Consider the following 27,270-nt stretch of genomic DNA (forward strand, 5'->3'; position numbering starts at 1 on the left):
TCAGAGCAAATAAAGCGTTTACTGTTACACCCTCAGCAGGTTTCAAGACAGCAGAGGCATCCACCTCAAACTAGAGATAAACAATCAAACCATGTTCTTCCTTTCTCCCTGCCTTTGCAACAGGAGATTGCTGTGTCTTGTAACCCTGATAATGATCCTTTGGCATCCCTAACCAATGACCCACAACCCCCCCCCCCCAACTTCTGTGTCCTTAACACAGTCACATTGACTGTACGGTTTATGCTTCTCTCTTTTCCACCTTTGTGTAAGTGCTTTATGTGTGCATGTTTGTGAGTCTTGGACTTGGACTGTTTCACTATTTTAGATAGAGGCCCAAAGATTCGCCACGCATTTGGAGGGAGACGGGAAGGTGCCAAAAGAAACGGATAAAATTCTTCTCAGGGGCCTGCTATCCCCCCTACTTCCCCTCCTCCATGAGCAAATTCTCTCCCCCCTTCCCCAATTCTTCAGCCATAGGAGAGTTGAGCATTAGAACACCATGAATTCTTTTCAGGTTTAGATGCTACCCTGCACATGCCTGACCTTGTCTGATCTCGGAAGCTAAGCAGGGTCAGGCCTGGTTAGTACTTGGATGGGAGACCACCTGGGAATATCAGGTGCTGTAGGCTTATACCATCGTCTCTCGAGACTGAAGGTTGCCAACCATTTGTGGTGGACAAAATTTCATGTTTCTAGTGGAACTGGAAAAGGCATAGAAGAGAGCGACCAAAATGATTCATGGGTAGGGGCACCTCCTTTATGAGGAATGGTTACACCATTTGGGGCTCTTCATTCTAGAAAGAACATGGATGAAGAAAGGGAGCATGATTGAGACATGTAAAATGATGTATGGGTGGATAAAAGGAAGTTCTTTTCCCTTTCGCACAACACCAGAATCAGGGGACATCCACTAATACTGATTGGCAGAAAAGTTGGAACAGACAAAAGGAAATATTTCTTCATCCAGTGTGTAATTAATTTGTGGAACTCCTTGCCACAGGATGCTGTTATGGTACCTGGCCTAGATGCCTTTAAAGGGGATTGGACAGATTTATAAAAGTTCATCATGGGTTACAAGCATTAATGACTATATGCAACCTTCAGGTTTCAGCGGTAGCCTATCTCTGAAAGCAAGGATATATTGTTGTCTTGTGTGGTCCCTGAGTTATCTGGTGGATCTAGCACAGAAAACTGGACTAGATAGGCCTTTGGCCTTATCCAGCAAGGCTCTTCTAATGTTCTTATCAATTCAGTTGCAGCCTACAATCCTACTCACTCCCAATCTCACATATACAGGTTGAGCCTCATTATTTGCATGGGTTCCATTCCAAGCACTCAGTGGATGGCAAAAAGCGCACTATAGCAAATCAATTTAAAAAACAAAGTTTCTTTGCTCAGGTGATTTAAAAACAGCCTTGTTGACCTTTTGACTCTAAGATGAGTCATTAAGAAGACAATCCAACAACCAGTCCTCCTCCAAGAGCTTAGAAAGCTTCACTCAGCCCCTCCCTTCACCAATGCAAAACGATCACCTTTCTTTTGTGCTCGGGAAAGGGAGAGGTTGCCTGGAGAGAGAAGGATGGATGAATTGTCAGCCAGCTTCCCTCTCTCTCTCTCTCTCTCTCTCTGTCTCATTGAGGAGGCTGTTGTTAAAGGACTGTTCAGTTTTTTAAACTGATTTTAAAGGGTTGCATTTTCCCCTTCTCCAGGGATCAGTATATTCCTTCTTATTTGCGAGGGCCATTCATGTTGAGTCAAATCCGTGTATAAAAAATCTGTGTATAAATAGGCTGGACCTGTACAGCCTTTCCAGCAAGTGCTGCAGTGACACTCTCTTCCAGTCCCGTTGAGAGTGAGAGAAGCTGGCAAATCTTCCCCTCCCTCTCCTCTTCAGAAAGAATGAATGCTATGGCTTTCTAGGGAATGTAAAAAGTGGTCCTTTATGGAAGTGGACCAAAGTAGACCAAAAAGTGGTTCTTTTTGGAAGGACCACTAACACTCAGGAAATCAACATTTCCAAAGTGGCCTGTGGAGCTTATCCTACTTACCCACAGTAAACTGGAGGCAACATTGCTGCTGTTGCTGCCTCAACCTATTAAGTCTTAAAGAGAAGCAGGGAATGTGGGGAATGGGGGGGGGGAATTTGGCTTGGCTTGACAATTAAGCCAAGCTATTGGGGGGGGGGCATATTTTTTGACATAACCTGATTTGTGTCCAAGGGAGTTCAAAGTAAGAGGGGGCTCATCCATCTCTTAAGTCTTTTGTTGCTGTCCTGTTGCTCTGCTCTTTTAGCATATTTCTTCATCTGCAATCCTATGCGGACTTTCTTGGGAGCAAGCCCCACTGAAGTCACTGGGACTTACTTCTGAGTAGACATGTCTGCATAGGCTTGGGCTGGTCATCTACCTGCATTTTATTCTTGTTTTATTATTGTGATTGAGAACTTTGCAGCTGAAGTATGGTCTGTTCCAGTGTTTCTCAACATTTGTCCTCCACCTTACCACTTTATGTGGTCCATCTATTCGAAGTACCACCAGAAGTAACTGGCAATGACTTCATGGCCAGTTACTTCTGGGTTGGGAGGCCAGATGCGATGTGAGGCAGTAAGAGGCTCAGGGAGGACAGAAGGGCTTTTTTTGGGTGTGGAGAAGCATACTTTGAAGCCTCCTGCTTGTTGGGTAGCATTCCTGGTCTCGCTGCTGGGCAGCAGGTGTCCAGGGCTCCTGTGAATACTACAAGACACCACCTCAAGTACCACTGGTGGTACCCATAGCACTGGTTGAGAATTACTGGTCTATTCCATACCTTAATAAATGAAAAGCCCTGCTGAAGAGGGTGCATGAGGGTGCCCATATCACTTACCCTAACCCAGTGAGACTCATGTCTTTGCCTCACTAGGCCCTGCGACCGTGGGCAAGGAGTGCCATTGTAGCATGCTGGATGAATCAAAATGCTGGCTTTGACCTTCAAAGTCTGTGACAGCCATTTTCAACCACTGTGTTACGTGAAAATCCCCTTTTGCCTTTTAGTTGTGATTTTCTCTATATCTGGTTATGTTACTATGGACTAAAATATCATGCAGGCTAAACCTCACACAGGCCACATTTCCAAAACTCTGGTCAAGTTGCAAGGCTCATGGTTACACAACCACCACCTCCCTATGGTCACACATTTTGGGAGGAAGTCTGGCATCTAAAATCATTGTTTAAGTGTCTCCTACATTACTGTATTCATTCTATTGTTTTAACCTAATCACTGTTTAAGAACTGTATGCAAAGGTGTTTCCTAACCCAATCACTGTTTAAGTACTGTATGCAAACTTGAACTGCCTTCTTGGGTTGCTGATTCATTGTATTGTATAAGTTCCCCCCATCTAGGAAGCCAGCCATTGACCCCATTGAATTTTGCTGATAACAGATCCTTTCAATGTTTTACACACTCTAAACACCCTGCTGTGTGGTAGTAATTACATTCTAACTCAGCACTGTCTGCAAACCCCTTTTAAGTGAGGGCTTCTACCCACATATCTTCTACCTTAGACTTTGTCTTCTTAGACATGTCTTCTTCTTAGACTTTCTAAGACCCAAATCCTAACCAGCTTTCCAGCACTGGCATAGCTGTGCCAATGGGACGTGTGCTGCATCCTGCAGTTGGGTGTCACTCACGGAGGCCTCCTCAAAATAAGGGAATGTTTGTTCCCTTACCTTGGAGCTGCATTGCTCTTATGTCAGTGCTGGAAAGTGGGTTAGGATTGCAGCCTTAGGGCTTTCCTGGGAGTAAGTCCCATTGAACTCAATAGGACTTACTTCTGAGTAGACCTGCATAGCATTGTGCCCTAAGACTGAGAATTTGGGTAGGGAAGAGCAGAGTCCTGAAGGGAGGAATAGAAAGTGAGGGGAGCATGCACACAGGACAGGTCACTAGCCTCTGCCTATCTTCTGGCAGCAGTAGTTACAAACCCCCAGCTCTTTCTCTCCTTGCCCCCTGCCCTGCTACTGAACACCACACACAGACACACACGTTTCTCTCTGTGTGTGTGTGTGTGTGTGTGTGTGTGTGTGTGTGTGCGCGCACATTGTATTGAATCAGTGGTTTACATAAGAGAGGGCATTGTTTAAAGACTTTATTCATTGTCTACTATAACACTGTCATGAGAATTGGAGGTTACAGAAGAATGCAGTGTTGTTTTTCCCTTGCGACAGAAAGTGGACATGTTCAAGGAGAGCAAGCATCAAGGGGCGCTGGGGCTTATTTGGGCTTTTTTCCCATCATTTCTCCATTCCAGAGCTGGAAGAAAAGCAAAGCAAGGAATTACTGGGGCACGAAGGAGTAACATAATAATTATAGGTTAGCCTGAAAACTGCTAAGGGCCGATTCACACGTTACCTTTGCAAGTGGGTGGCTAAGGTGTTTTAAGCATACAATTTAAAATGTAAAGAGCGACCTACAAATGGCGATAAACTTGTATTTGCCCACAGTTTATCTTGCTCATTTGCTCATCTTGGAGCCAATATTGGATGTACTTCCTGTTGGGTGTCCTTTCAGTTGCTACCCCTTGGTTTGCCTTTGAATAATGTATGAAAGGGCCCTGTTATGGAATCCGCCTTGTGGTTATAGGCAGTAATAGTTTAAGACAACGGAAAGTGGTTTGAGAAATCCTTTTTCCAAGGAGGCGCAAACAACTCCCTGCTGTGGTCCAACCAATTTTTCAAGTTTTTGAAATAAATAATAACAGTAATATAAGCATCTCAAAATAAATAATAATTTAAAAATGGGTCAACATTTATACAAAAAGAGGAACTTGGGAGTAGAACTATGCTCTGGAGTGGTGAGGAGTTTTCTCCTTGCTTTACTAACATTGCAGTCTCAAAACCTGGCTGGGGAAAGTCCCCTTAAAAGCAGCAAAGTACAAGAAGAGATGTGAAGAGCTCCCCTTTTCTCCCCTCACAGGCAGACTCCTTTCATTGTCAAAAGATCTAAAGTATCCTCTTTATAGACCAGTGGGACAAATACAAGTTAAACAAATGCACTGGTGCCCTGATGTCTAGTTTACCACCCTTAGGCACTACAAGCAGGGATTCCTCTTTCAAGGTTGTCAGAGCCCTTCATGTCCCAAAGGTCAGGGAATCAGATGCAAAGCATGGAGACTTGAGTACAAATCCCACAGTACAGTATTAGGGATCTCATAGGCTGCTCAGACATCTTGTCCCATAGGAGCAGTATTGCCTAGTATTGCCATGGCACTAGATGTTGCTTTGATACCAAGTATTCTGGACATGTATTTTGTGCGTGTAGCAAGTTTGAGGATGGAGCTGTAAGAGTTCCACTTAATTGATCATAAAAGGTGGGGGGGGACACCTGATGGAAAGATTTCAGTTTTTGTAGCTTGCCTTCCAACTTGCTCATTATGGGTGTTTACTTGTTGGGTGTATGTATATACTTGTTACGTACATATACATAATATATGTCTGACGATAAAGGTAAAGAGCTTACAGAAAGTTAATTAAAAGAAGCCTAACGATGCTATTGCATGGCTCCACTTGATAAAGAAGATAGAGGACAGTCACCAAGCAATCTGATAATGCAAAATTAGAAAACCCTGTCTTGTCAATCTTTCAAAATAGTGAATAGGTGGCAGAGAAAGGGAGATTCACATTCCAAGTTTGTACCAGGCCCTGAGAAATAATGCTTGGGCATGAATGCTACATTCACCCAACTGGTCGTCCAGGAGTAGGTTGACGTCCTTCTTTAAGCATCATTAGTATTAAAACACCGCAGCCACTTTACTGAAGAAAAAAAAAAGTTATCCCCACCTCAGCTCACCTGAGATGGTTAATGCTCTCCTAAAGTATGTTTAACGTTTTCGATCAGTTTTGGACCCTGAAAGAAACAAGACACATGCTTAGAGACCTCACTTGGGACCAGGCTCTTCAAAGAGCTTCATCTGTTTGGATAATTCAGTCACACTAGTTCAGGGAGCTATTAACTACAATGAACGGTAATGACAAGATATTTCTTCATTCTTAAAAATTGAAAATGCTGCTGCTCCTCTCTCATGTTTGAGTAAAAATATCCATTGCACTTCTTCATCTCTAGTCAACTATCTTTAACAAAATGCCCCCCCACCCACTTTGATTGTGTTGTCTTAGGTTCTATGCCTTAGGTCAGTGTTTCTCAAGGTGTGTCCTCTGCCGTACCACTTCACATGGTCTACCTACTCCAAGTATCACTGGAAGTAACTGGTGATGACATCATCACTATTTACTTCTGGGTGGGGAAGCCAGGTGCGACATGACCAGCAAGGGGCTGAGGGTGAGCGGGAGGGTTTTTCGAGCACATAAGACCATGCTTTGGGGCTCTCTTCACCGAACTGAGCCTCTTCCTGTTGTCTGCTGTGTCACATTCCTGGTCTTGCTACCAGATGGCAGGCGTCCAGGAGTCCTGCAAGTACCACCAGGCACCCGCTCAAGTACCACTGATGGTGCCCATACCACTGGTTCAGAAACACTGCCTTAGGTGGCTACGCAAAAGGAGTGAGTTGGATGGTTTTAGGGCCCATTCTCAGAGATGACACTGCAGCCTACTCAGCATGACCACTCCCACCATGAATGGCCCACAAAAGAAGGCAGGTGAAATGGCACCAAGATATTCCTTCTTTTCCTACTAGAAAAAGATGGTGGAGAGACTTGGAGGAAGGGAGGGAGGGAAGGAATATCTTTGTTGTTTGGTATGGTGCTTCCAGCAGCAAAATGTCATGTCTGACCGTCACTGATCGAACTAGATATCAGTTTAAGCAGGCCACTTGGCCCTGTTTCGAGGACTTTGGAGTGTGTTTGTGGGTGCATTTCTGAACTAGCAGCTGGATCAAAAACAGCACATGGTAGGAAGGAGATTTCAACCCACTACTGCAGTTCCAATTCCAATTCTCTCCCACCCCACTGCTATGGTGACTACTTTCTCCAAAAGGGTCACTGCCATTCCTAAGGCTGCCTCTTGAAACTCAAGGATTTGTTAAACTGGTACTTTCTTACTGAAGAATATTACAATGTTCATTTTTTTTTGTGGGTGTTAAGGAAATGGGCACAGGGGGGCATTATGTATGGGGCAGGGTATCATAAGTCAGTGAAAAACACCCAAAACATAAATTCTCATACACTGCAATCTTACACGGGTATTCAGGCATCCCACGTATTCACAGATCCAGTGTCTGCAGATGTGATTCTCCCCCACCTCCATCACCTTCTATATTAGCAGCGGAAGCACGCATTTTCTTGCTTAACAGATGGACAATTTCTTGCTTAACTGTGGACACGACATGTAGTGTGCAGGCTGTCTGCCTGTATGTCACACTCCTCAGTTAAGCAGGAATCTGTTATTTAGGTTTCACATGCGTTTGCATTTGTTACAGAGTTATTTACGTTTTCCTCTGGCCAAAATAAAGTTGCAAGCTAAATCAGGTTATGCTTTGACATTCATCCATTTTCTGGTCCCTAACCAGATAAAAGTGCAAGGTACTGCCCTTAAGTACAGAGTACCTGTTGGGCTGTGTCCTGTGTTTCAGCTCACTAGACTCAATACATTTAACATTTGCTTATTGAGGGATTGGGAGCAACCTATTCTCCCTTATTCCTTTGTAAGTGGAAGGTTTGGAGATGTAGACCCAAATTCTAAACAACTTTCCAGCACTGACATAGCTGTGCCAATGGGGCATATGCTGCAGCCTGCAGTTGGGTGGCATTCATGGAGGCCTCCTCAAAGTAAGGGGATGTTTGTTCCCTTACCTCAGAGCTGCATTGCCCTTCTGTTGGTGCTGAAAAGTGGGTTAGGATTGGACCTGTACTCATTAAAAGAATTAAAGCTGAACATTCAAGAAAGGGGTCTGGGTTGTCACCAAGGGGCTAGACTCCCACAGTGAGGCTCTAAGTCAGGCTGCCATTCAGAAAGAAATGCACAGGGTGTATGTCTTTTGGTACCTCTTCTTTGAAGCACGCCTCGTGGTTTTCGGCCTTGCAGCATTTCTCAAGCACGGCATTAAAAGCCTCTGTCGCTGAGTGTTGCTGAGCAAGCGTGAGGTCAGGCTTGTGTTTCACCAAGTTGATGAGGATACTGCAAGGAGATGAACGGTTAGTTGAGGTACAATCTGTAACTACACCATGTGCAAACCAATGGCCACATCCTTGGTTCCAGCAAGATGGAGAGTCTCAGAAATAGGCTGTTGAACATCTGCGCACCATGTCTCAAGCAGATTCCCAGTAGTGCATTTAATAAAACTCACATGGAAGGACAGGCTAATGCAAGAGTGCAACAAGCTCACAGTTGTAAGGAACATATATGCTGTTGACAGAAGTGGCAAAACAATAGGTTGAGCAGATAAAAAGATTGTAGACTGGTGGCTAAATGTGGCCACAAAAGGGTATGTGAGCCAGAGGATGCAGTGAATGGCAGGTGTGCCATTGAAGAAAAGAAGTCAAAAGATGACTGATGGCAGCAAAGAAGTGGAGTGGCAAGGAATGTTTGGATCCTTGTGGGCCAGGAAGTCAAGGGAACTTATGTTTCTTTTTTTTCTTTTTTCCCCAGACCTACCAGCTGGAAGGCACCTAAAACTGCTGCCAGGGTCAGCTTATTCCATTATTGCAGCACTCTAATGGGAAACATGTACCTGGCAATGTATTCCCTTTCCCAGGTGACTGTTAGAGAGATACAGAGACCCTCTCGAGGTCTTGACTTGAAAACACTGAGGGAGTAGATATCCCAAACACATGAAGTGAGGTAAACTCTCAACTTGGTTACCCCATACAGCCCAAACTCCAGACTCCCACCCCAAAGGAAGTGTAATTAGAGTGGAGGTATTGGTGCAAACTCAAGTTGGATACATTCCAAAACTTAACAACAGGCTGGATATCAGAAAATGATGTCACAAGACTGCCAACCATTCAAAAAGGTGAGGGGGGAGGTTTTCTGGTAAAGAGTACAGCTTCTCATACATGTCCTGACATCAATATTTACCATCCATATGGCTGTGAAAAAAGAAATAATTGGAGAGATGGAGTCATTCCTGGCAAATGAGTAAAACTCCTCAGCACCAGTGGTCCTTTCCTCTCCCATTCTCACTCCAAACCACATGAGTGTGTAAGCATGTACTATAGAGGTACACTTCCAATGACAGAGCCTACTTTTTCCTTTAAAATGGGGAGGGGGAGATACATTCTCTCCCACATGCTCTGTCCCCCCACTCCCCAAAAAACATTACCATGCTGGAGTAATGATGCAAAATAGTGGAGGCAAAATAGTGTTTTCAGGGACAAATCTCCACTCTAGCAGGACACTTATTGGTGTATGATGGATGAATGAATCTTCTCCTTTCTGTGTGCTCCAGTTCTATTTCAGCTGGCAAACCTGTGTGACTGTTTTAAAGGAAACAGAAGACGCTTCTAGTTGGAACATCTCCAGCATGCATGTTTACACACTTGTGTAGTTTGTCCCTATGAAAGCCATCTGAGCTACCACAGTTGAATGGGCAAGAATTGGAATTGTCCCAGGCAGTGGGACAACACTATCACCTTTGGACACTTAGTCACACTTTAGGACAGGGGTGCTCAAACTTTCAACTTTAGGGACCCTGGACCTTTAAAATTGTGTAGGAGAGATAATTTCAGCAGGTGCAGCTTGTCATCTGTAGGATGACAAGTTGCACCTGCTGAAATTCTCTCTTCTATACACTTGTTAAAGGTCCAGCATCCCTAAAGTTGAAAGTTTGAGCACCCCTGCTTTAGGATGTATTTTATGAGAATGATCCTCTTGCAGTGATTGGTTGGATTTCCCTAATGACTTAGGGGTAGGACAGACTGCCATTGGCTGATCTTCTGTACTCCTTGAATGATAGGATGAAAGGCCTAGGAAATGAGAGGAAGAAGAAGGAGGATGCCAAGAAAGAAGGAGCAGGTGGAATGAGAAGGCAGCATCCCAAGAGAAGCAGGGGATTATGAAAAAAGGAGAATTTTCAAATAGAGGGAAGAACTTGAGATGGGGAAGGAAACTGGGCAAGAGAGGAAGCAGTGCAAGTGACCAGGAGCCACAGAGAATTTTGATTGGGGACAGCCCTCTAAATCTCAGGCTGCAGGAGTCTTTAAGTTTCTTACTTTTGCTTCTTTAGGTGCTGTTCATGTTCATCTGTGCTGCACAAATCCTCATGGAATTCAGGTTCGAATGGGATAGGAACATATTGTGGGTCTGTTCCTAATGCCGTAAGGCACTCCCGCCTGAAAGAATAGGAGTCACTGCAACATTGGCAGATTTGATGGTTTATGGGATGGTGTTGATGTCGCAGGCAGATCGACCCTATCACAAAATCCGTCTTGAGAGAGAGAGAGAGAGAGAGAGAGCGCTCATGTTGACTTTTCAATTGAATAATGATCAAAGACACTCACAAATGAAACAAATTCAAAACACTTTTAACAGGATTTGCAGGGATAATATAACCCGGCTCTAATTAGAAGCTAAAGGATCTATCAGTGCTCTTGGTGGCTTGTTTCCAATTCATTGGAGTTTTATAGAATTACAACAGAAAATTTACACAACCTCACTACGAGTGGTGACAAGTAGTAATTGTCATGGTCAAACCAAGTGAAATGAATGCATTTTGGCCCTCCCGTAAGCAGAATCAAAGAGTGAGAATAATTCCCTATTTCTAATTCTTAGATGTAAGCAAGTGTTATCATCCCAACAACCTTCCGGATCCATCACAGTTCATCCAACCCTAATTATGCACCAACTTTTAAGGGCCAGGCAATCTGCTTGCACTCAGAGTAGTTTTTGCACAGTTCTGATTTCAGAGAGGAGAGACCACTATATGAAAGAGACTATATCCATTCTATAGAAAAGCTGAAGAATAGTTTATTCCTCTAGCCCAGTGGTGTCCAAAGTTTTTGGCAGGAGGGCCACATCATCTCTCTGACACTGTGTTGGGGGGCCGGGGAAAAAAGAATTAATTTACATTTCAAATTTGAATAAATTTACATAAATTAATATATTAGAGATGGAACTTCTATGAATGAATGAAGGTCTTGCAATAGCTCAAGGCCTATAAAAGGCCTTGCACAAAGCATGGCTGGTCTTTCCTTTGCTGCCACTGCTGCATCACAAATGTGAAACAGCAAGTAGTGGAGGGAGCCCTCATCCCACAGCTCATGTGAGAGGTTGAACAGTCATCCTCATGCTGTAAGCACTCGCGTTGGGCAAGCATGAGCTCTAGAGCAAGTCTCTAGAGGGCTGGAGTCTCATTGGAGACTGGGGGCTCCCCGTGTGCTGCACTGGGAGTCCCCGAGGGCTGCAAGTGGCTCCCGGGCCGGGGTTTGGGCACCCCTGCTCTAGCCCAGGGGTGTCCAAAGTTTTTGGCAGGAGGGCCACGTCTCCTGTCTGACACCGTGTTGGGGGCCGGGGGAAAAAAGGAATTAATTTACATTTAAAATTTGAATAAATTTACATAAGTTTACATAAATGAATATATTAAAGATGAACTTATATGAATGAATGAAGGTCTTGCAATAGCTCAAGGCCTATAAAAGGCCTTGCACAAAGCAAGGCTGGCCTTTCCTTTGCTGCCACTACTGCATCACAGATGTGAAACAACAAGCTGTGGAGGGAGCCCTCATCCCACAGCTCACACAAGAGGTCAAACAGTTGCTCTCACGCTGAGAGCAGTTGTGTCAGGCCATTGTGGGCTCCAACAAATCTCCGGAGGGCCAGAGGCTCATTGGAGACTAGGAGCTCCCTGAGGGCTGCATTGAGAGGCCTCAAGGGCCGCAAGTGGCCCCAGGGCTGGGGTTTGGACACCCCTGCTCTAGCCATTTCTTTGGTAAAACAATGTTTCAGATCCCCAAGACCTCTTTTGATGTCTTCAACATGCATCTTAAGTTCCATGCCTTTGGTTGTCAGAGCATTTTTTTTTAAAGGCTGAGGGACCAATCCTATTCAGTTTTCCAGTGCTGGTGCAGCTGTGCCAATGGGGTGTGTGATGCATCCTGTGGTGGGGAGGCAGTCACAGAGGCCTCCTCAAGATAGGGGAATATTTGTTCCCCTTACCTCAGGGCTGCATTGTGGCTGCATCTGCACTGGAAAGTTAGATAGAATTGGGACCTTATGCACCTCAGATGTTGATCTGATCTGTAGCTATTTATTTATTTATTAAAAATTCCATACTCTGCCTCTTTCTCTGCCAACCTGAAGCAGCTAACACCATCATGAAAAATGCAATACAAAATAAAATGAATAGTAAAATATGCAAAAAGTAGACAGGGGAAAAATGCAGCAACTCAAGAAGAACACACAACAATTAAACTGATCAAACATGAGGAAAGGCTTTACAAAATAAATACATTTACAGAGGAGGAGGAATTCTATAAATGAGGGCCACCACTGAGAAGACCTAGCTGGAGTATCTCTTCCAACCTTGCTTCTGACAGGTGGGAGACATGCAGGAGATATTACCCATAAGATCTTAGGGCATGGGTAAGTGAGGAAAGGCGGTTTGCAGGTCTCAGGCTACTTAGGCTGCACTCCCATGCACATTTACCTGTGTGTAGATGTGTGTTCTTACGTATGTCTACACAAAAACAAGTTTCATTGTGTGTGTGTGTTTTTTTTTGGGGGGGGGGGTTGTCCCAGGAAAATGTCTATAGGATTCCAGTCTTAAATCCCATGGAACCCAAAGGGACTTACGCCTGAGTAGAAATGCATAGGATTGCTCTTTAAGGATCTTAGCCAGATTAACCAGCCACCTAGAGTTATACCTGGAAGCAAACTGGCAGCCAATGACGTGCTCAGAGGCGTAGCTAGAGGGGGGCGGTGCACAAAGTTTTGCAGAGAGCCTCCCTGCAGCGTGCAAGCAGCTCCTCCCCCTCCCTTTGGGAGCCATTCACCTCTGTTCTGCCCCCCCCCATGGCTCCAAAGGGGAGGGGAAGAGCCGCTTGCACACTGCAGGGAGGCTCTCTGCAAAACTTTGTGCACCGCCCCCCTCTAGCTACTTTGTGTCCTCTAGCAATGCCTCTGCACGTGATTGCAATGTCTTGCCCTGCTGCATTTTGCATGAATTGTAGCTTGTGGGCAGTCCTGCAAGGAGCACATTGCAGTAATCCAAATGGCTTTGGCCCAGTGAAGTGGCTAATTAATGAACAACCAAACCATGAACAACCAGGTCTGACAAAGCATATCAGCCAAAGCCATTAGACATGCACATGCCAGGCTGGGTCCAGGAGCACCCCCGAAACTGTGAACCTGTTTAACTCACTGAATGCAGTGGATTCTATATGAGAATTATTATAAAATCATACCACCTGTGAATCTAACCTTTTATACTGGAATATATACTGTGTATTACTCTATTTCTTTATGATCAACTTATTCTCTCTCCCCCCCTCCCGTTTGTTACTCTTCCATCCCAGCCTTTTGTGGTTCCTCACACAGGCCAAATACACCTCGGTATCTATGAGAGTTCCATTGCTGAACCCACCACAGATACTGAAAACTGCAGGCAACTGAATCTGCTGTTTCTGCTCCTTTAAACTCTCCAAAGGAAACTGGAGCTGTGCCTGTGGAGGGCTTTCTGGAAACTGAACCCTCTGAAACTGAACCCTCTGAAGGTGAACAGAGCTGTGCTCCAGTTGCCTCCAAAGGGCTTTCTTAAGTTCACAGAGGCCATGTGCATCTGCCTATCCTCTTTGGGCTTCCGAATGGCCCTTAATAGTATGTGAAATTTTTGCCAAGTAATCAAGCAGGACTTATCTCTGGGTCAGTCAGAGGGCAGAGCCTTTCAACTCTGAACAGTTTCCTTTCTCTGCTGAGCTGTTGCTCAGCTCAGGCAGGCTCCTCCTTAGTTGCTATAGTTCCTTTCCAGGGACATTCCAGCCAAAGTTAACCTTTTATTCTCCTTCCTTCTGCTGCAGCCTGGTTCTGTTTTTTTAAACATCAGGATGGGACCCTCCTTCCCAGGCTGCAATTCAGTGCACCATTACTTAAGAAGAACACCCATGGAAAGCAGTGGGTCTACTTCTGAGTAAAAATGGTTGTAAATATCTCATCTCTCTGCTGTGAATTGAATTGTACACTCTCAGTTATGTGTTATGGGTTGCATGTAGAGCTTCTGGCTTAACAAATCCTTAAAGGTGGATTTGATTCATGGTTCTCCTCATGTCCACCTTAAAGGTGGATTTGATTCATGGATCTCCTGCAGTGGTTCCCAACTTTTTTCACTTGCATATCCCTTGGCAGCCCATTTCCATAAATTGTACCCTTCATATTAGCAAAATGTTTGTAATTAATAATACAAGCCTTCATCTCCTCCATATGAAAGCCCAGACTTCATGTATTCATCACATATTTTCTCTTTTCTGAAGAACAGAAGACTCTGCCTTTGCACTGTTTTGCACCAGAAGTGTGCTGAGAAATTCTGGGTGATTGATCACTTTCCATATTATATTTCAGCTTTTTTACTGTGCTGGTTTTCAATCACTGGTTCATAGATCAATTGATGACCTAGCTATTGGTGGAGCTTTCAAAGCCAACTAGCTAACTCCCTTCCTGCCTTGCAAGGGATTCTGGAGCCTACCTTATTTCATTCTTTTTCAAGTACCCCTAAAGATCCTGTTGAGTGTCCCTGAGAGTATGTGAATTCCAGGTTGGGAACCACTGTTTTACTGGTATGTAGTTTACAGTGCACTTACTCTGATAGTGTTTACAAAAAGGTGGTGAAGACCAGAATTTAAAAATATATATATAAATGTATCTTATGATTTTTTACTATGTTTTTAATAAATTGGATACTACAGTTCTTAGGTAACAATTAGTGGTAGGTTATTTTTCAGGATCTGGCCTGGGGTAAAATCAGACAAAACTATAGTCAGACACCCCCCTAAGCTTAACCCCTGACTTATCCGAGGGTCATAGAAAAAACCATAAATGTTGGCTCAAAACCTGCCCTTGACTTATCTGTGGGGTTGACTTATAGGCGAGTGTCTGTGGTACTTCCACTTTCCCTCGGAAAACCAGAAATGGCCTTTTAATGCTTTTTAAGGCATTCTGAGGCCTGGGGAAGCCCTCTAAGCTCAGGGAAGCCCTTCAGAAGGTTCAGGTTGGGCCTAAGTCTAGCTCAGTGTGGGTCTGAGGGACCCATGTTGAGCCGGATCTGCAGATATAAAATCTGTGGATAAACAGGCTCAATCTGTATAGATTATAAGCAGAAGATGTACCCCCATGCATACCCCCATGTATGGCTAAGAGGCACTTTTTCAAGTGGGTGCTCCTTTTTTTAGCAGGGGGAGAGAAACTGGCCCACCTCACCCCAGCACTGTCTGTTCTAGTGGCTGTCTGCTGGCGTTCTTTTGCATCTTTTAGATTGTGAGCCCTTTTAGGACAGGGAGCCATTAGTTATTTGATTTTTCTCTGTAAACCGCTTTGTGAACTTTTAGTTGAAAAGCGGTATATAAATACTGTTAATAATAAAAGATGATATGCTCCTTGGGTTTACTCTGCATGGGGCAGCATATATACAAGTGGTACAAAAGCCATTACATTCCAGGCAAAGGTGTTAAGTTGTTGCATAATATTGATTCAGGAAGAAGACGGAAGAGGAGGATAAAAACACTCACTTTTCCCTCAGCACACACAAGTTTGTGACTATCATCCAGGTGGCAACAGTCATTAGCAACGGTTGTTAATTTAGAAGTATACTGGAGCAGTTCCTCGTTTGTTAGCTGGGGAGCTTTCTTGGTATAGAGGACAAGGAGCCTGCAAGAATAAAGGTTCAGGAGATTATAGAGTAGGTTGAGGGACTGCTCAAGGAACCAAACAGAGTAGGTTTAGGGATTGCCCTCCCTGCAACTTTAACCACTATTTCTGAGGGCTTTTTCAGCACAACCTAGAAATAGGTAATGCTGACATCATCAAGTCAGTGCACGATCACATCATCATCACCACTTACTTCTAGGTCTGGAGCTTGGGAATGGTGTCATGGGTTAGGTAAGTTTGGGAAGTTCTGATTAAACAATAATCACCTCAGTGTCTGCATGCAATGGAGAAGCAGGAGAAATAAGGCTCTGAAACCTTTGGTTGCCTGATACCTATGTAGCTGCCATAGAGTCAAGAAGCCTTATGTTGCCCCCTGGTCTCGCCCCCCTCCTGCAAGCTCCTTCCCCTGCCACACCCTCCCCCCACCAGCCCTGGAATGCCTTCTCACCACCTCCCTCCATGCCCCCACTTATGTCTGCACCACCTGGGGCTTCACAGGGCGCACCAGGCGGTGGTCCACCAGCCTCCACCCTGCTCTGGCCCAGCGCAGGCTCACACTGGGCCAGCTCTGGCACTGGGCCAGTGGTAGGAATTGTGGATGTGCCTTATGACACATTTGCAACAGTGCACTTCGGTAGTGAGCTGGTGTGCAATGATCAGGATCGGACCCTTAGTTCTGAGTAAACATGCATAGGATTGCACTGCTAGTATGCATCCATTTTTCTAAGTCTTTCATAGTTTATAGGGCGGAGATGTACAAACTGAGAATTTGTTCAACTAGCTCTACATCACTACTAACTGACAGTGGCTCTTTAGGGTTTCAGGGAGGAATCTTGGCTCATGGAGCATCTGGCTCCTATTCATAAGATCAGTATTAAAGGAATAACATACAAGTTTTGGAAGAAGTAGTCTCCCAGGCTCTCATGGAGGTCACAGTTGGTCTTGAGGAATTCCAGGGTATCAGTGATATGTTTTTGGAGCAGTGCTTCCTGAAAGAAATGGCATTTCTGTTAAATGTGGTGAGATGAGGCACAGCTATAGGAAGACATTGAGATGGAAAGACAGCTTCCATTGCAAAAGTTGAGGTCTAAAACCTGAGAAATCCCTCAGGTCTTGTTCACATGAGAAAAGTTACAGGCATTGTAACTGATGTAGCCTGTTGGTGTTTAATTCTGTTCTGCTACATATACCTAAGTGGCAGGTGATACTAAGTGTAAACCCTGTGCACCTGAGTTTGGGCGTGCCCTATGCATAAAGCAGGCCTGCAAGAAGGGGGCATAAGAGAATGTGTGTTGTTGTCTGTTTGACCAGCGTTGCAGTCTGCTATGTTGCTGTAAATATCTTGTTTCATTGTGCCTCTATCAAGCCATTGTGGAATCTCTGTGGGGGAAAAAATCATCTGCCTCCAGTCAGGCTGGACAGTATAACAGGGTAAATTCTTAATGTAGCAAGCAGAAAAAGGCCATCTGCTGTAAGGGGGATTGGATGCTTTGGAGAGAGCCATGACAATTAAACTAGCATAAATCTCATTTCAGTTGGTAGTGAAAGCAGAGGTGTCACTAGGGCTTGCATCACCCAATGCAAGAGCTCATTGCTTCACCCCTATGATGGAACTCCTCCCATACCAGACCATACAGAATAAAATACAATATCATATTCACACCCTAAATCTTCCCTCATATCCTTGTGAGGTCATCATGCTATTTGCTCATCAAGGTTTGCTGCCACGGATGGGAACAAGAAATCCTACATATGAGTGGGTTAATCCACACAATCACAACTAAAAGAGGAGAATGCAAGCGGTGCTTTTGGTCTGGGGTAGCAGCCCATTGTTGTTTTAAATGTTTCATTTCACCCTTTGAGAAACCGTTCATAATCTGGTTCCTGATTATGGCAAAAATAGTCCCCCCCCCCCACTGCATGATGGGGAAATCCAACCTACCCCTCCAGCAAGGCATTCTTTAGCATTTTCAGCTGCGCAGCACTTCTTCAGCAAATCTTCATACCCTTTGGAAGCTCTCACAATTAACTGTGGAGAAAATTCAGGGTGCCTCCTTCCATATTGATACGCAAAACTGCAACACAGGTAAGATCGATGTTGTTAATAATAGCACAACCTCAACAAGTTCCATATTATCTGAATAATCCTTATAAAAACCAAATGCAGTATCATTTTCCTTATATCACAACCTATAAATAAATCCTATATTACAGGATTTCATGAGCTGTGCCCCAAAATCAGCACCCGTTTTTTAAGCATAAAGGATATCAAGGATGTAGCATTTTCCAGAGTATGCAAACCACTGGAATAATGTCTCCTAAAATCAAATTAAGCAGTCTGCTCTTGGGAGAGAAAACCTTGGCATCCACTGTCTGCATCCCAGCTGAACTGAAGTCTTCCCACTTGATGTCATCTCCAATTGCCCATTTGAAAGATAGATATGGATCTTCTTTAGTCGCCACTCAACATCTTGCCTTTGCTTACTTCTTATTTAGCACTCAGTTCTTACACTTCTATTTGCTTTTCAGACATTTTCACATAATTGCGTTGCTTCACTTTTCAACAATTGGTGTTTTTATATGTGAATGCTGCACACTGGGACTTGGGCAATTGTGGAATAGTGACTCACGATCAATGCTCATAGTAAGAACAACAACCACCATGATCAAGTAAATACTCAGGTATGAGTTTGTCAACCACCAGGCAGATGAGTACATGAATCAGATAGGATTGCTCATCTGGGTATGGGGATCTTCCTGGGAAGGACCACTTGAAGTTGCAGATAGTGAAAGAAGGAAGAAGAGTATTTCTCTCCCAGATCCCATCATGGCTCCATTCCTCTGACAGCCTCACGATGACTTGGCTATAACTGCTTCCAGGCCTGGGACTTTGCATAAGTTAACTGGAGACCACCTTCACCTAGATGACCCTCTCATTTTAGTGCTTCCACCTCTCTCTAACTACTTATTCTCCTGCTAGTTTGCCAGCTTTGTAGCCTGGCTTGCTAACAATTTCCTTGTCTTGCATGCTGGCTTGTCCTCTGCCTGCCTGCCTGATTGCTAGCATCTTTGTCTAGTCCTGCTTGGGATGCAGTTCAGCTCCTGGCATGCAACTGATCAAGCCTCCTTATTGACCTTCTTGTGGAATACTGCCCCCATCTAACTCTTGAGCCCATTCCTCCCAGGAGTAAAATGTCAGGTTCTTGTATATTTATTTCTGCCCACAGCACTATGTATCCAGCACTGCCAGTATGGTAGGATAGAAGACAGACTGAAATGTTTATGTCTTACTTTGCCAAGTGTTTCTCTGCATTGTCATGATAGTGTTTGCATGTTTCGGGATCGTCAATAAACTCCCTGACTGTTGGAGACAGATCTGCAGGCTTGTCATCATTTTCTAAAGCGACAATGCAAGCTGTTTGCTCCAGCACTGGCTTTTCACAGCATGGACCCAGCTTAGTAGATATATCATCTTTATGGCTGCAGGTGTAGTCTACCAACTCAGCCTATAAGAAAAGAAATAATGGGTTGTTTCAAGTCAATTACTTTTAAATGTTGTTGCAGGAAATCTTGAAATGGTTCAGAAACGTATCACGGGTGCCTTCAGGCTAATGGTGGACAAGCTTTCCTAATAGTAGTCCTATTTTGTGCTGGATGCAGCAGCAGCAGCCATTTTAGGCACCGCTGCAGCCCTGCGCACCAGGCAGCTCAGGATTGGGCTTCCTGACTTTTGCGGCAGACATGCAAGAGTTTCTTGGGCTGAACAAATCAGTGTAGAAAGAATTTATTGAAGTGGAAATTATGAAAACCATCATTTTAAGGCTGATTTACAGCCCAATCCCAGCCACGCTTTCCTGGGCGTAAGCCTCATTGACTCTAATGGAACTTACTTATGAGTAGACATGCATAGGATTGGGCTTTTAGCCCTTTTCCTGCAATTTAGTTCTAGTGGTATTCTAAAGGAGAAGACTAGGTTGAATAACCTCAGTTATAAGTTGTGTCCTATTTTAAGCCTACATGAATAAAATTTGAATAAAAGAACAATTTTATCCACCGAAGAGACCATCCAAGGCCATTCCTTGGATCCAGAGCTGCATCATCCATGAAGCTAACTGAAGCAGGCAGCAGATTGGCAGAGGGTGCCAACCCCATTTACACCCTACTTGTCTCTACTGGGAAGAACAAAGGCTGACACATGGTAAGAGCAGCGGAAGGATTTGAAACATTGCTTCAGGTGCTAGGAGGTCTTGGGCTAGCCCTGCTTGGATCTCATTGCAATTCATTTCCCATATTTTTATTGGCCTCCTCAGAATCTGGATAACTCACTGGATAGTCAATGGCATCAAGGAACTCTTGGATATAGGGTATGGTGTATAAGGTAGCTTGATGACAGACTTAATGATGATGATGATGATGCACAGTTATGTATATGGCACTTTACACAGAATGAGAAAAATTTACACAGTCATCAGGCTAAGGTAATGGGCTGTGAATGGAGAGCTGGTAAGCAGTTATCACCTGACCTGTGTCACAGGTCTGATCCAGCTGAGCTCTTCCTTACTGCTCAAGTAGGCAGATGCATGTATAAGGAAGGGCAGGCTGCCTAAGCTACAACTGTTCATATTAAAATGCCAAGGCAGGGCCAAAGACTTCACGGGCCTAGGTGGAACCTGGTCGCAATGATATGGTTGGTTGGCAACCTTCAGTCTCGAAAGACTATGGTATAAGCCTACAGCACCCAGTATTCCCAGGCGGTCTCCCATCCAAGTACTAACCAGGCCTGACCCTGCTTAGCTTCCAAGATCAGACGAGATCGGGCATGTGCAGGGTAACAGTCGCAATGATATGGCCATCCACAATGGTGTCCCTGAAGTGCAATAAAAGAGACTTTCAGAAGACCTCTGTTATGACCAAGGTTAAGGCTTTTGAATTCAACTGTCAGAGTCCCCTGGCATTAAACTGTTTGGGAGCTAAATACAAAACCATAAAAAAGGCATTATTCACCACTCTAAGGGCCCAACCCTATCAACTTTTCCAGCACCGGTGCAGCCGCAATGCAGCCCCGAGGTAAGTGAACAAATGTTCCCTTACCTTGAGGAGGCCTCTGTGACTGCATCCCCACCACAGGATGCAGCATACGCTCCATTGGCACAGCTGCGCTGGCACTGGAAAATTGGATAGGATTGGGCCTTAAATCACATGGCCAGGAAGCTGTGGCCCCCAATGTCTTGAAACATAGCTGAATGCCTTGACCAAAACATTCATAGTGTTAATAGTCTTATGATAGTAATTCCACCTGAACACTATAGAAGCAAGAAAAAAAAGAGTCTTGAATTATATATATTTGTTGCTGAATGTGTGATACAACTGAAATTAATTACTCTTACCCTCTCAGTCAAACTCTCCAGTGTATCTCCTTTGCAAACCTGCTCATGAATATCTACAATATCTTCTGTAAGTTTAAGAATGGTTTCGAAGCTGGCTTTGGGGAATTTCTGGCTCAGTTGAGCAAATTTCCTAGAGTGGGGAAAAAAGGATTAAAATATCAGGATTGTTTAAGCACAAATGCTGTACGATGCTTAGAATTTATTCCCAGTGGGCTTGAGAAAAGACTGTAGTCATGATCCAGCAGTATGCCTGAAGGAGGGCTCCAGGCAGGTCAGTGACTCTTCCAGAACAGGTGCCTGCACAGGGAAACATGGAAGTAGGCTGGCAGGACCCATGGAAATTAACCGATTCCTATATGAATACTTAATAAACATTGCCCATTCATTTTCTGCCAAAACATTTCATGTGCATTTTTTTGTGGCAGATAACATTTCAGGAACTATGTCAATGTGAATCACAATCTAACGGACAGGCAGCCCAATCCTGAGCTGGCTGGTGCGACCCCAAAGGTCTGTACTGAATCAAAAGCCTCTGTGTTAGGCAGTGAGCCTGACACGGAGGCTTTGGATCCAGTGGAGCTTCGCTCTATAGATCCTGCCTCCATCCCTCCCCGCTCCCTCCCCAGCACACCTCCTCCCTGCCCTCTCCTTGCCTTCCCCCTCCCCAGAATGCCTCCTCCCCGCCTCCTCGCACTCCCCCACTTACCTTTCTGCTGCTCAGCAGTCCGTGCGACAGCTCAGCAGCAGAGCTCCGGCGCTCACCCAGCAGTAACCCAGTGCCGGCTAGCACTGGGCTACCACCGGCGCTTGCCCGGTGCTAGGGCCTGCAAACATGCCTTATGGCATGTTTGCGACAGCACACACCGGCGGTGAGCCAGCGCACTGAGCTCAGGATTGGGCTCCAAAATATTTGTATTTCTGTACAAATTTGTGATCAAGTTTCAAAGAACGGCACATCCCTGACATTTTGATCCAAGGTTTCTCTGGGATATGGGATGATCTCTCTGGCTCCTACACAGGGAAACTTTCTATCATTGTCAAGAGGAAGTACTGTAGATACTCAGCTATAATACATAAAACTTTTGCCAAGTAATCAAGCTCAAATTATCACTTTGCCTTATCTCCAGGTCAATCAGAGGGCAGAGCCTTTCAACTCTGAAAAGTTTCAGCAGGCAGGCAGAAGGCAGGCACCTGGATCATTTGTTTCTCTACAACTTTCCTGGGAAATTCCAGCCAAAGTTAACCTTTTATTCTCCTTCCTTCTTTCCCTTTTGCAAATGCTGCAGCCAGGTCTGTTTCTTTCAACACGAAGATGGGATCCTCCTTTCCATATGAAACAAAGTCCCAGGCTACAATTCAGTGCACCATTATTTAAGAATAAGACCCATGGAAAGCAGTGGGTCTGCTTCTGAGTAAAAAGGGTTGCAAATATATGCAGCTGCATCTCTCTGCTGTGAATTGAATTGCACATTCTCAGTTATGTGTTATGGGTTGTATGTTGTATGTAGAGCTTCTGGCTTAACACACCAGACACCTTAAAGGTGGATTTGATTCATGGTTCTCCTGCAGTGGTTGCCAACCTTTTTCACTTGTATATCCCTTGGCAGCCCATTTCCATAAATTGTAAACCCTTCATATTAGCAAAATGTTTGCAAATACAAGTCCTCATCTCCTCTCAGACTTCATGTAATCATCACATACTTTCTCTTTTCATCTGTCTGAAGAACAGAAGACTCTGCCTTTGCACTGTTTTGCACCAGAAGTGTGCTGAGAAATTCTGGGTGATTGATCACTTTCCATATTAGGTTTCAGCTTTTTTACTGTGATGGTTTTCAGTCACTGGTTCATACATGAACTGATGACCAACAACTAGCTATTGGTGGGGCTTTCACAGTCAACTAGCTAGCTCCCTTCCTGCCTTGCTGGTCCTTGCAAGGCATTCCTGCCTTTTAATTTTTTTCAATTATTCCATTCTTTTTCAAGTACCCCTAAAGGTTCTGTTGAGTGTCCCTGGGAGTACATGAAACCCGGGTTGGGAACCACTGTTTTATTGCTATGTAGTTTACAGTGCACTTACTCTGATAGTGTTTACAAAAAGGTGGTGAAGACCAGAATTTAAAAAGAATGAAAATGTATCTTATGATCTTTTACTATGTTTTTAATAAATTGGATACTACAGTTCTTAGGTAACAATTAGTGGTAGGTTATTTTTCAGGATCTGGCCTGGGGTAAAATCTGACAAAACTATAGTCAGACACCCCCCTAAGCTTAACCCCTGACTTATCCGAGGGTCATAGAAAAAACCATGAATGTTGGCTCAAAACCTGCCCTCGACTTATCTGTGGGGTTGACTTATAGTCGAGTATCTTTGGTGATTGTGACATGGCCTACTTGCAATTTTATATATATAACCACACATATATCACACACAGACATGCATACATGCATGCACGCACAAACACCCATATTGCACACAGACACACAATTTCCAAGCATCCAGACTTACGATGCTGCCAGAGCTCTTCTGCCAGGCTTCTTTAAGATTGAACAGGTGATCTGCTGTTCAATAACTTGTCTTTTCACCGCCTTTTTGACAGCTTGTGCCTGTTGCAAGACAATAAAATAGTCAGCAAGAAGGAAATTACTTAATGACTAATTAACAGCCCAATCCTAATCCAACCTCCCCCATGCCAATGCAGCAGTGCCAGCACAGGCTAGCCTGTATCCTATAAGGGAAGTTGCAACACTGGAGGTCTCCCCAGCTTCCTCAATGGGGCAACTTGGACCTGCACCTGCTAAACAGCTGGTGCAAGTGCTCATTGTCTGGTGTCGGTTTTCCAACATAGGGAAGAGGATACGGTGTGTACCACTGCTGCAGATGCCAGGCCCGATCAGCCCACCCTCCCCGTATCGTCACCTACCCCCACTCAGTTACACCCCCTCCCTGCCTTTCCTCCAAAGCACACTGCTAGAGCACACTTTACAGCTGCCGCTGTGGCTCACTCGATATAAATTCCATTCACAAAATACCTTTTCCTTAAAGCATCCTTCCTTGTCTTCTGCGTGGCAGCATGTTGTCAGCACTGCCTCATACTCCTTAGCTGCATGAAGGATAACGATGACATTCACCTTAGGAGTCCTTCTGCCGACCTCATAAATATATCTATAAGAAAAAGGTACCGTGCATTACATTGGGCTGTCATTTCTTACGGACATAGTAGATGCAATGTTGCATGCATGATTTTGAACTCGTTTTAAATGTGAAAACAGCTGCTGCAGTGTGGGGGAGGGAGATGTGGATCAGTGGCATAGCTAGAGGGGGTACAAAACACTAAGTTTGGCATACGCCTCTGTTTTGCACCCTGCCTAGAATGGCTCCAAAGGGGAGAGCGAGGGGCCCTTGAACACTGCGGTGAGGCTCCCTGCAAAACTTAGTGCTTTGCACCTCCTCTAGCTATGCCACTGATCAGAACCATGGTGTAGAAGAAGTGGTGTTTAACCCTTTCTGTCATTCTCTTGTCAAAAAATATTTCTCCTACACAGATGAAGCTGCTACATGTCACCGCAGCCAACAGCACCTCCAGGGGCGCACCCATAGCTTTTTTTTTGGGGGGGGGGATTCAGCAGGAAATGTTGGCACAGAATGTTTAAACAGCCCTCTCTGTGCACCATAGTCCTGATTCCGATCAGGCTTGTGTGTGCGAGTTTTTTGGTTGGCAACTAGATGGTGCTGCACTTAACTGCACCTTTAGTTTGGCCCTTAGAGTAAATTATCTGATGCTGAAAGTCTTTATGCAGAAATCTGCAATAAAACAGAGGGAGGACATTCATCTGGCCACCAGTAATGGAAAGAAGGAAAACAGGCGACCACAGTAGCAGTTTTGCTCACAATCAGGCTGCCTGTTTGCCACTCACTTCAGTGCAGTCACAGTCAACATTTTTGCAGAACCTGCTGGATCCATATGTGTCAGTTTGTGCCAGTAGACAGGAAGTGACTGTCACTACAAGCGTGCCCCCATATTCATGGGGGTTTCGTTCTGGAACCCTGTGCAGTTAAGTGAAACCGTGGATATGGGCAAAAGCCCTCCTGGAGTCGAGAGGAGCTGTGCTCCCCTCACCTCCAGAGAGTCATCTGAGCTGCAGAGGACACGGGCGTCAACCTGCTGCTTCTGCTGGGGTCAGACTAAGCCTTAGAGGCAAAAACAATTCCGGTTTTTCAGAAAAACTGGAAGTGATGTTTTTAATGCCTTATAAGGCATTGGAAGGCCCAGAGATGGACTGTGGCCTCTGCTGGGCTCAGTCAACCCTCCAGAGACTCCCCTCGCCTCCAGAGGGGGCGTGGGCAGGGGGTCCCCATGGACCCCAATCCATGGATAAGTGAATCCATGGTTACAAGGGCCCCCCTGAATTTGACAGTTATGTAGTAGATGTAGTAGATACAAGAGCAGAGTTCATAATACAGGTTGAATATCCTTTATCCAAAATGCTTGGGATCAGAAGTGTTTCTCACTTTGGCTGTTTGTTTTGTTTTGTTTTACTTTTGGGATATTTGCACATACATAATGAGATATCTTGGGAATGGGACCCAAGTCTAAACACAAAATTCATTTGTGTTTCATATACATCTTATACACATAGTGTGAATGTAATTCTATACATTTTTAAAATAATTTTGTGCATGAAGCAAAGTTTGTGCACACTGAATCATCAGGAAGCAAAGGTGTCACTATCTCAGTGGAAAAGGGGGCTGGGAAGGACTTTTATTTTTCCTTGAGGATGCTGAATGAACTGTTGTGAACCTGTGTTTTGACTTTGACCTGTCACATGAGGTCAGGAGTGGAATTTTCCACTTCAGGCTTCATGTTGGCACTGAAAAAGTTTTGGATTTTGGAGCACTTCGGGATTTTGGATTTGCTCAACCTGTACCTTTATTAGGGCACAATCCTAGCCGACTTTCCAGCAGCAACATAAAGGCAATTCAGATCCTAGGTAAGGAAACAAACATTTCTTTGAGGAGGCCTCTGTGAGTGCCACCCAACTGCAGGATGCAGTACACGTCCCATTGACACAGCTATGCCAGTGCTGGAAAGCTGGTTAGGATTTGTGCCTTAGAGCCCAGTTCTGAATAGTGCGTGTTGGCTTACCATCGGTGCGCACTGTTGCAAATGTGCTGTAAGCGCTGGGCAGGTGCCCTGCCACTTGGTGGTCACATGGACCGCCGAGCCACAGCATGGTAAGCGGGGGGCGGGGAGGAGGTGTTCCGGAGAGGGGGGAAGCAGGTGGAGGGCGGGGAGCAGGCAGGACCGGGAGGAGGGAGTGGGGAGGGAGGGAGGTGGGTCGGGTGGAGCAGAGCTCCACCAGATCCTGTCCATTCATGTGGGGCTCAGCGCCCTACATGAACACTTTTACCTTACCGCCAATCTTTTGGTCAATGGACAATTGAGTAGCCCCATTGCAGGGATATTTTCCTTACCCGGAAGAAGGGAACAAAAGTCCCTTTCTCCTGAGGTGCAGCCTGCGGTAGCCTGTGGTGTGCAGGATGCGGCAGCAGCTGTTCTTGGTGCTGCCAAAGCTGCATGCCATGGGAGCTCAGGATTGGGCTGCCTGTCTCCAAAAGGAAAATCAGCACTTCAAGGCCATAACTTTGAATTCATTTACTCACTTGGAAAGAACCTCCGCTTTGTTGTCTTCGAAAGCTTTGCAGCCGACCTCTACGCTTGGTTTTTCAATTGGAGGAATGAATCCTGGAGTATCATTTTTATGGGACAGAATACATTCATTTCTCTCTGGATCGGTTTTAGCGCAACAGTCAGTGAATTCGAGCTTGGCAACAATTTCTGGGTCATGACAGATTTCATTCCTGAAAATTTCACCCTGATAGATGGAAGCAAAATGTCACTGTGATTTATTAGGTGTGCATTGAGATAGTACAACCTGATAGAGAACTCTCTAGTTTCACTGGACTTATAAACAAGCCACAGATTTCAAAACTAACTGACATCTGTTGGAAATAACCAAAAGCCAGAAAGGTCTGAAAGGATCTGGGCTCTTCCAAATGTTCTTTTGTGGGCAATGATGCCCAAACTGTGCATGAAGGGCTAAA

At 44.8% G+C, this 27,270-nt stretch overlaps 1 protein-coding gene and 2 pseudogenes across 1 annotated transcript in view; 1 reads left to right on the plus strand and 2 right to left on the minus strand.

Moving 5' to 3' along the window:
- Nucleotides 1-514: 514 nt before the first annotated feature.
- On the plus strand, nt 515-629 carry LOC136654529 (5S ribosomal RNA; annotated as a pseudogene).
- A 5,203-nt stretch (nt 630-5,832) lies between these two features.
- LOC136652391 (alpha-fetoprotein-like) overlaps nt 5,833-27,270 on the minus strand; it is a 28,637-nt gene continuing 7,199 nt past the window's right edge. The window contains exons 4-14 of the mRNA XM_066629328.1: nt 26,830-27,041; nt 24,198-24,330; nt 23,674-23,771; nt 21,168-21,297; nt 19,072-19,286; nt 17,723-17,855; nt 16,672-16,769; nt 15,642-15,780; nt 10,140-10,354; nt 7,974-8,106; nt 5,833-5,880 (exon numbers count right to left, since the gene is read on the minus strand). Coding sequence (XP_066485425.1) covers nt 5,833-5,880; nt 7,974-8,106; nt 10,140-10,354; nt 15,642-15,780; nt 16,672-16,769; nt 17,723-17,855; nt 19,072-19,286; nt 21,168-21,297; nt 23,674-23,771; nt 24,198-24,330; nt 26,830-27,041 — 1,554 coding nt within the window. The remainder of the gene's footprint in view (nt 5,881-7,973; nt 8,107-10,139; nt 10,355-15,641; nt 15,781-16,671; nt 16,770-17,722; nt 17,856-19,071; nt 19,287-21,167; nt 21,298-23,673; nt 23,772-24,197; nt 24,331-26,829; nt 27,042-27,270) is intronic.
- Nucleotides 20,507-20,623, minus strand: LOC136655175 (5S ribosomal RNA; annotated as a pseudogene).

This window comes from Tiliqua scincoides, chromosome 5 (assembly GCF_035046505.1).
Source record: "Tiliqua scincoides isolate rTilSci1 chromosome 5, rTilSci1.hap2, whole genome shotgun sequence".
Taxonomy (NCBI): Eukaryota; Metazoa; Chordata; class Lepidosauria; order Squamata; family Scincidae; genus Tiliqua; species Tiliqua scincoides.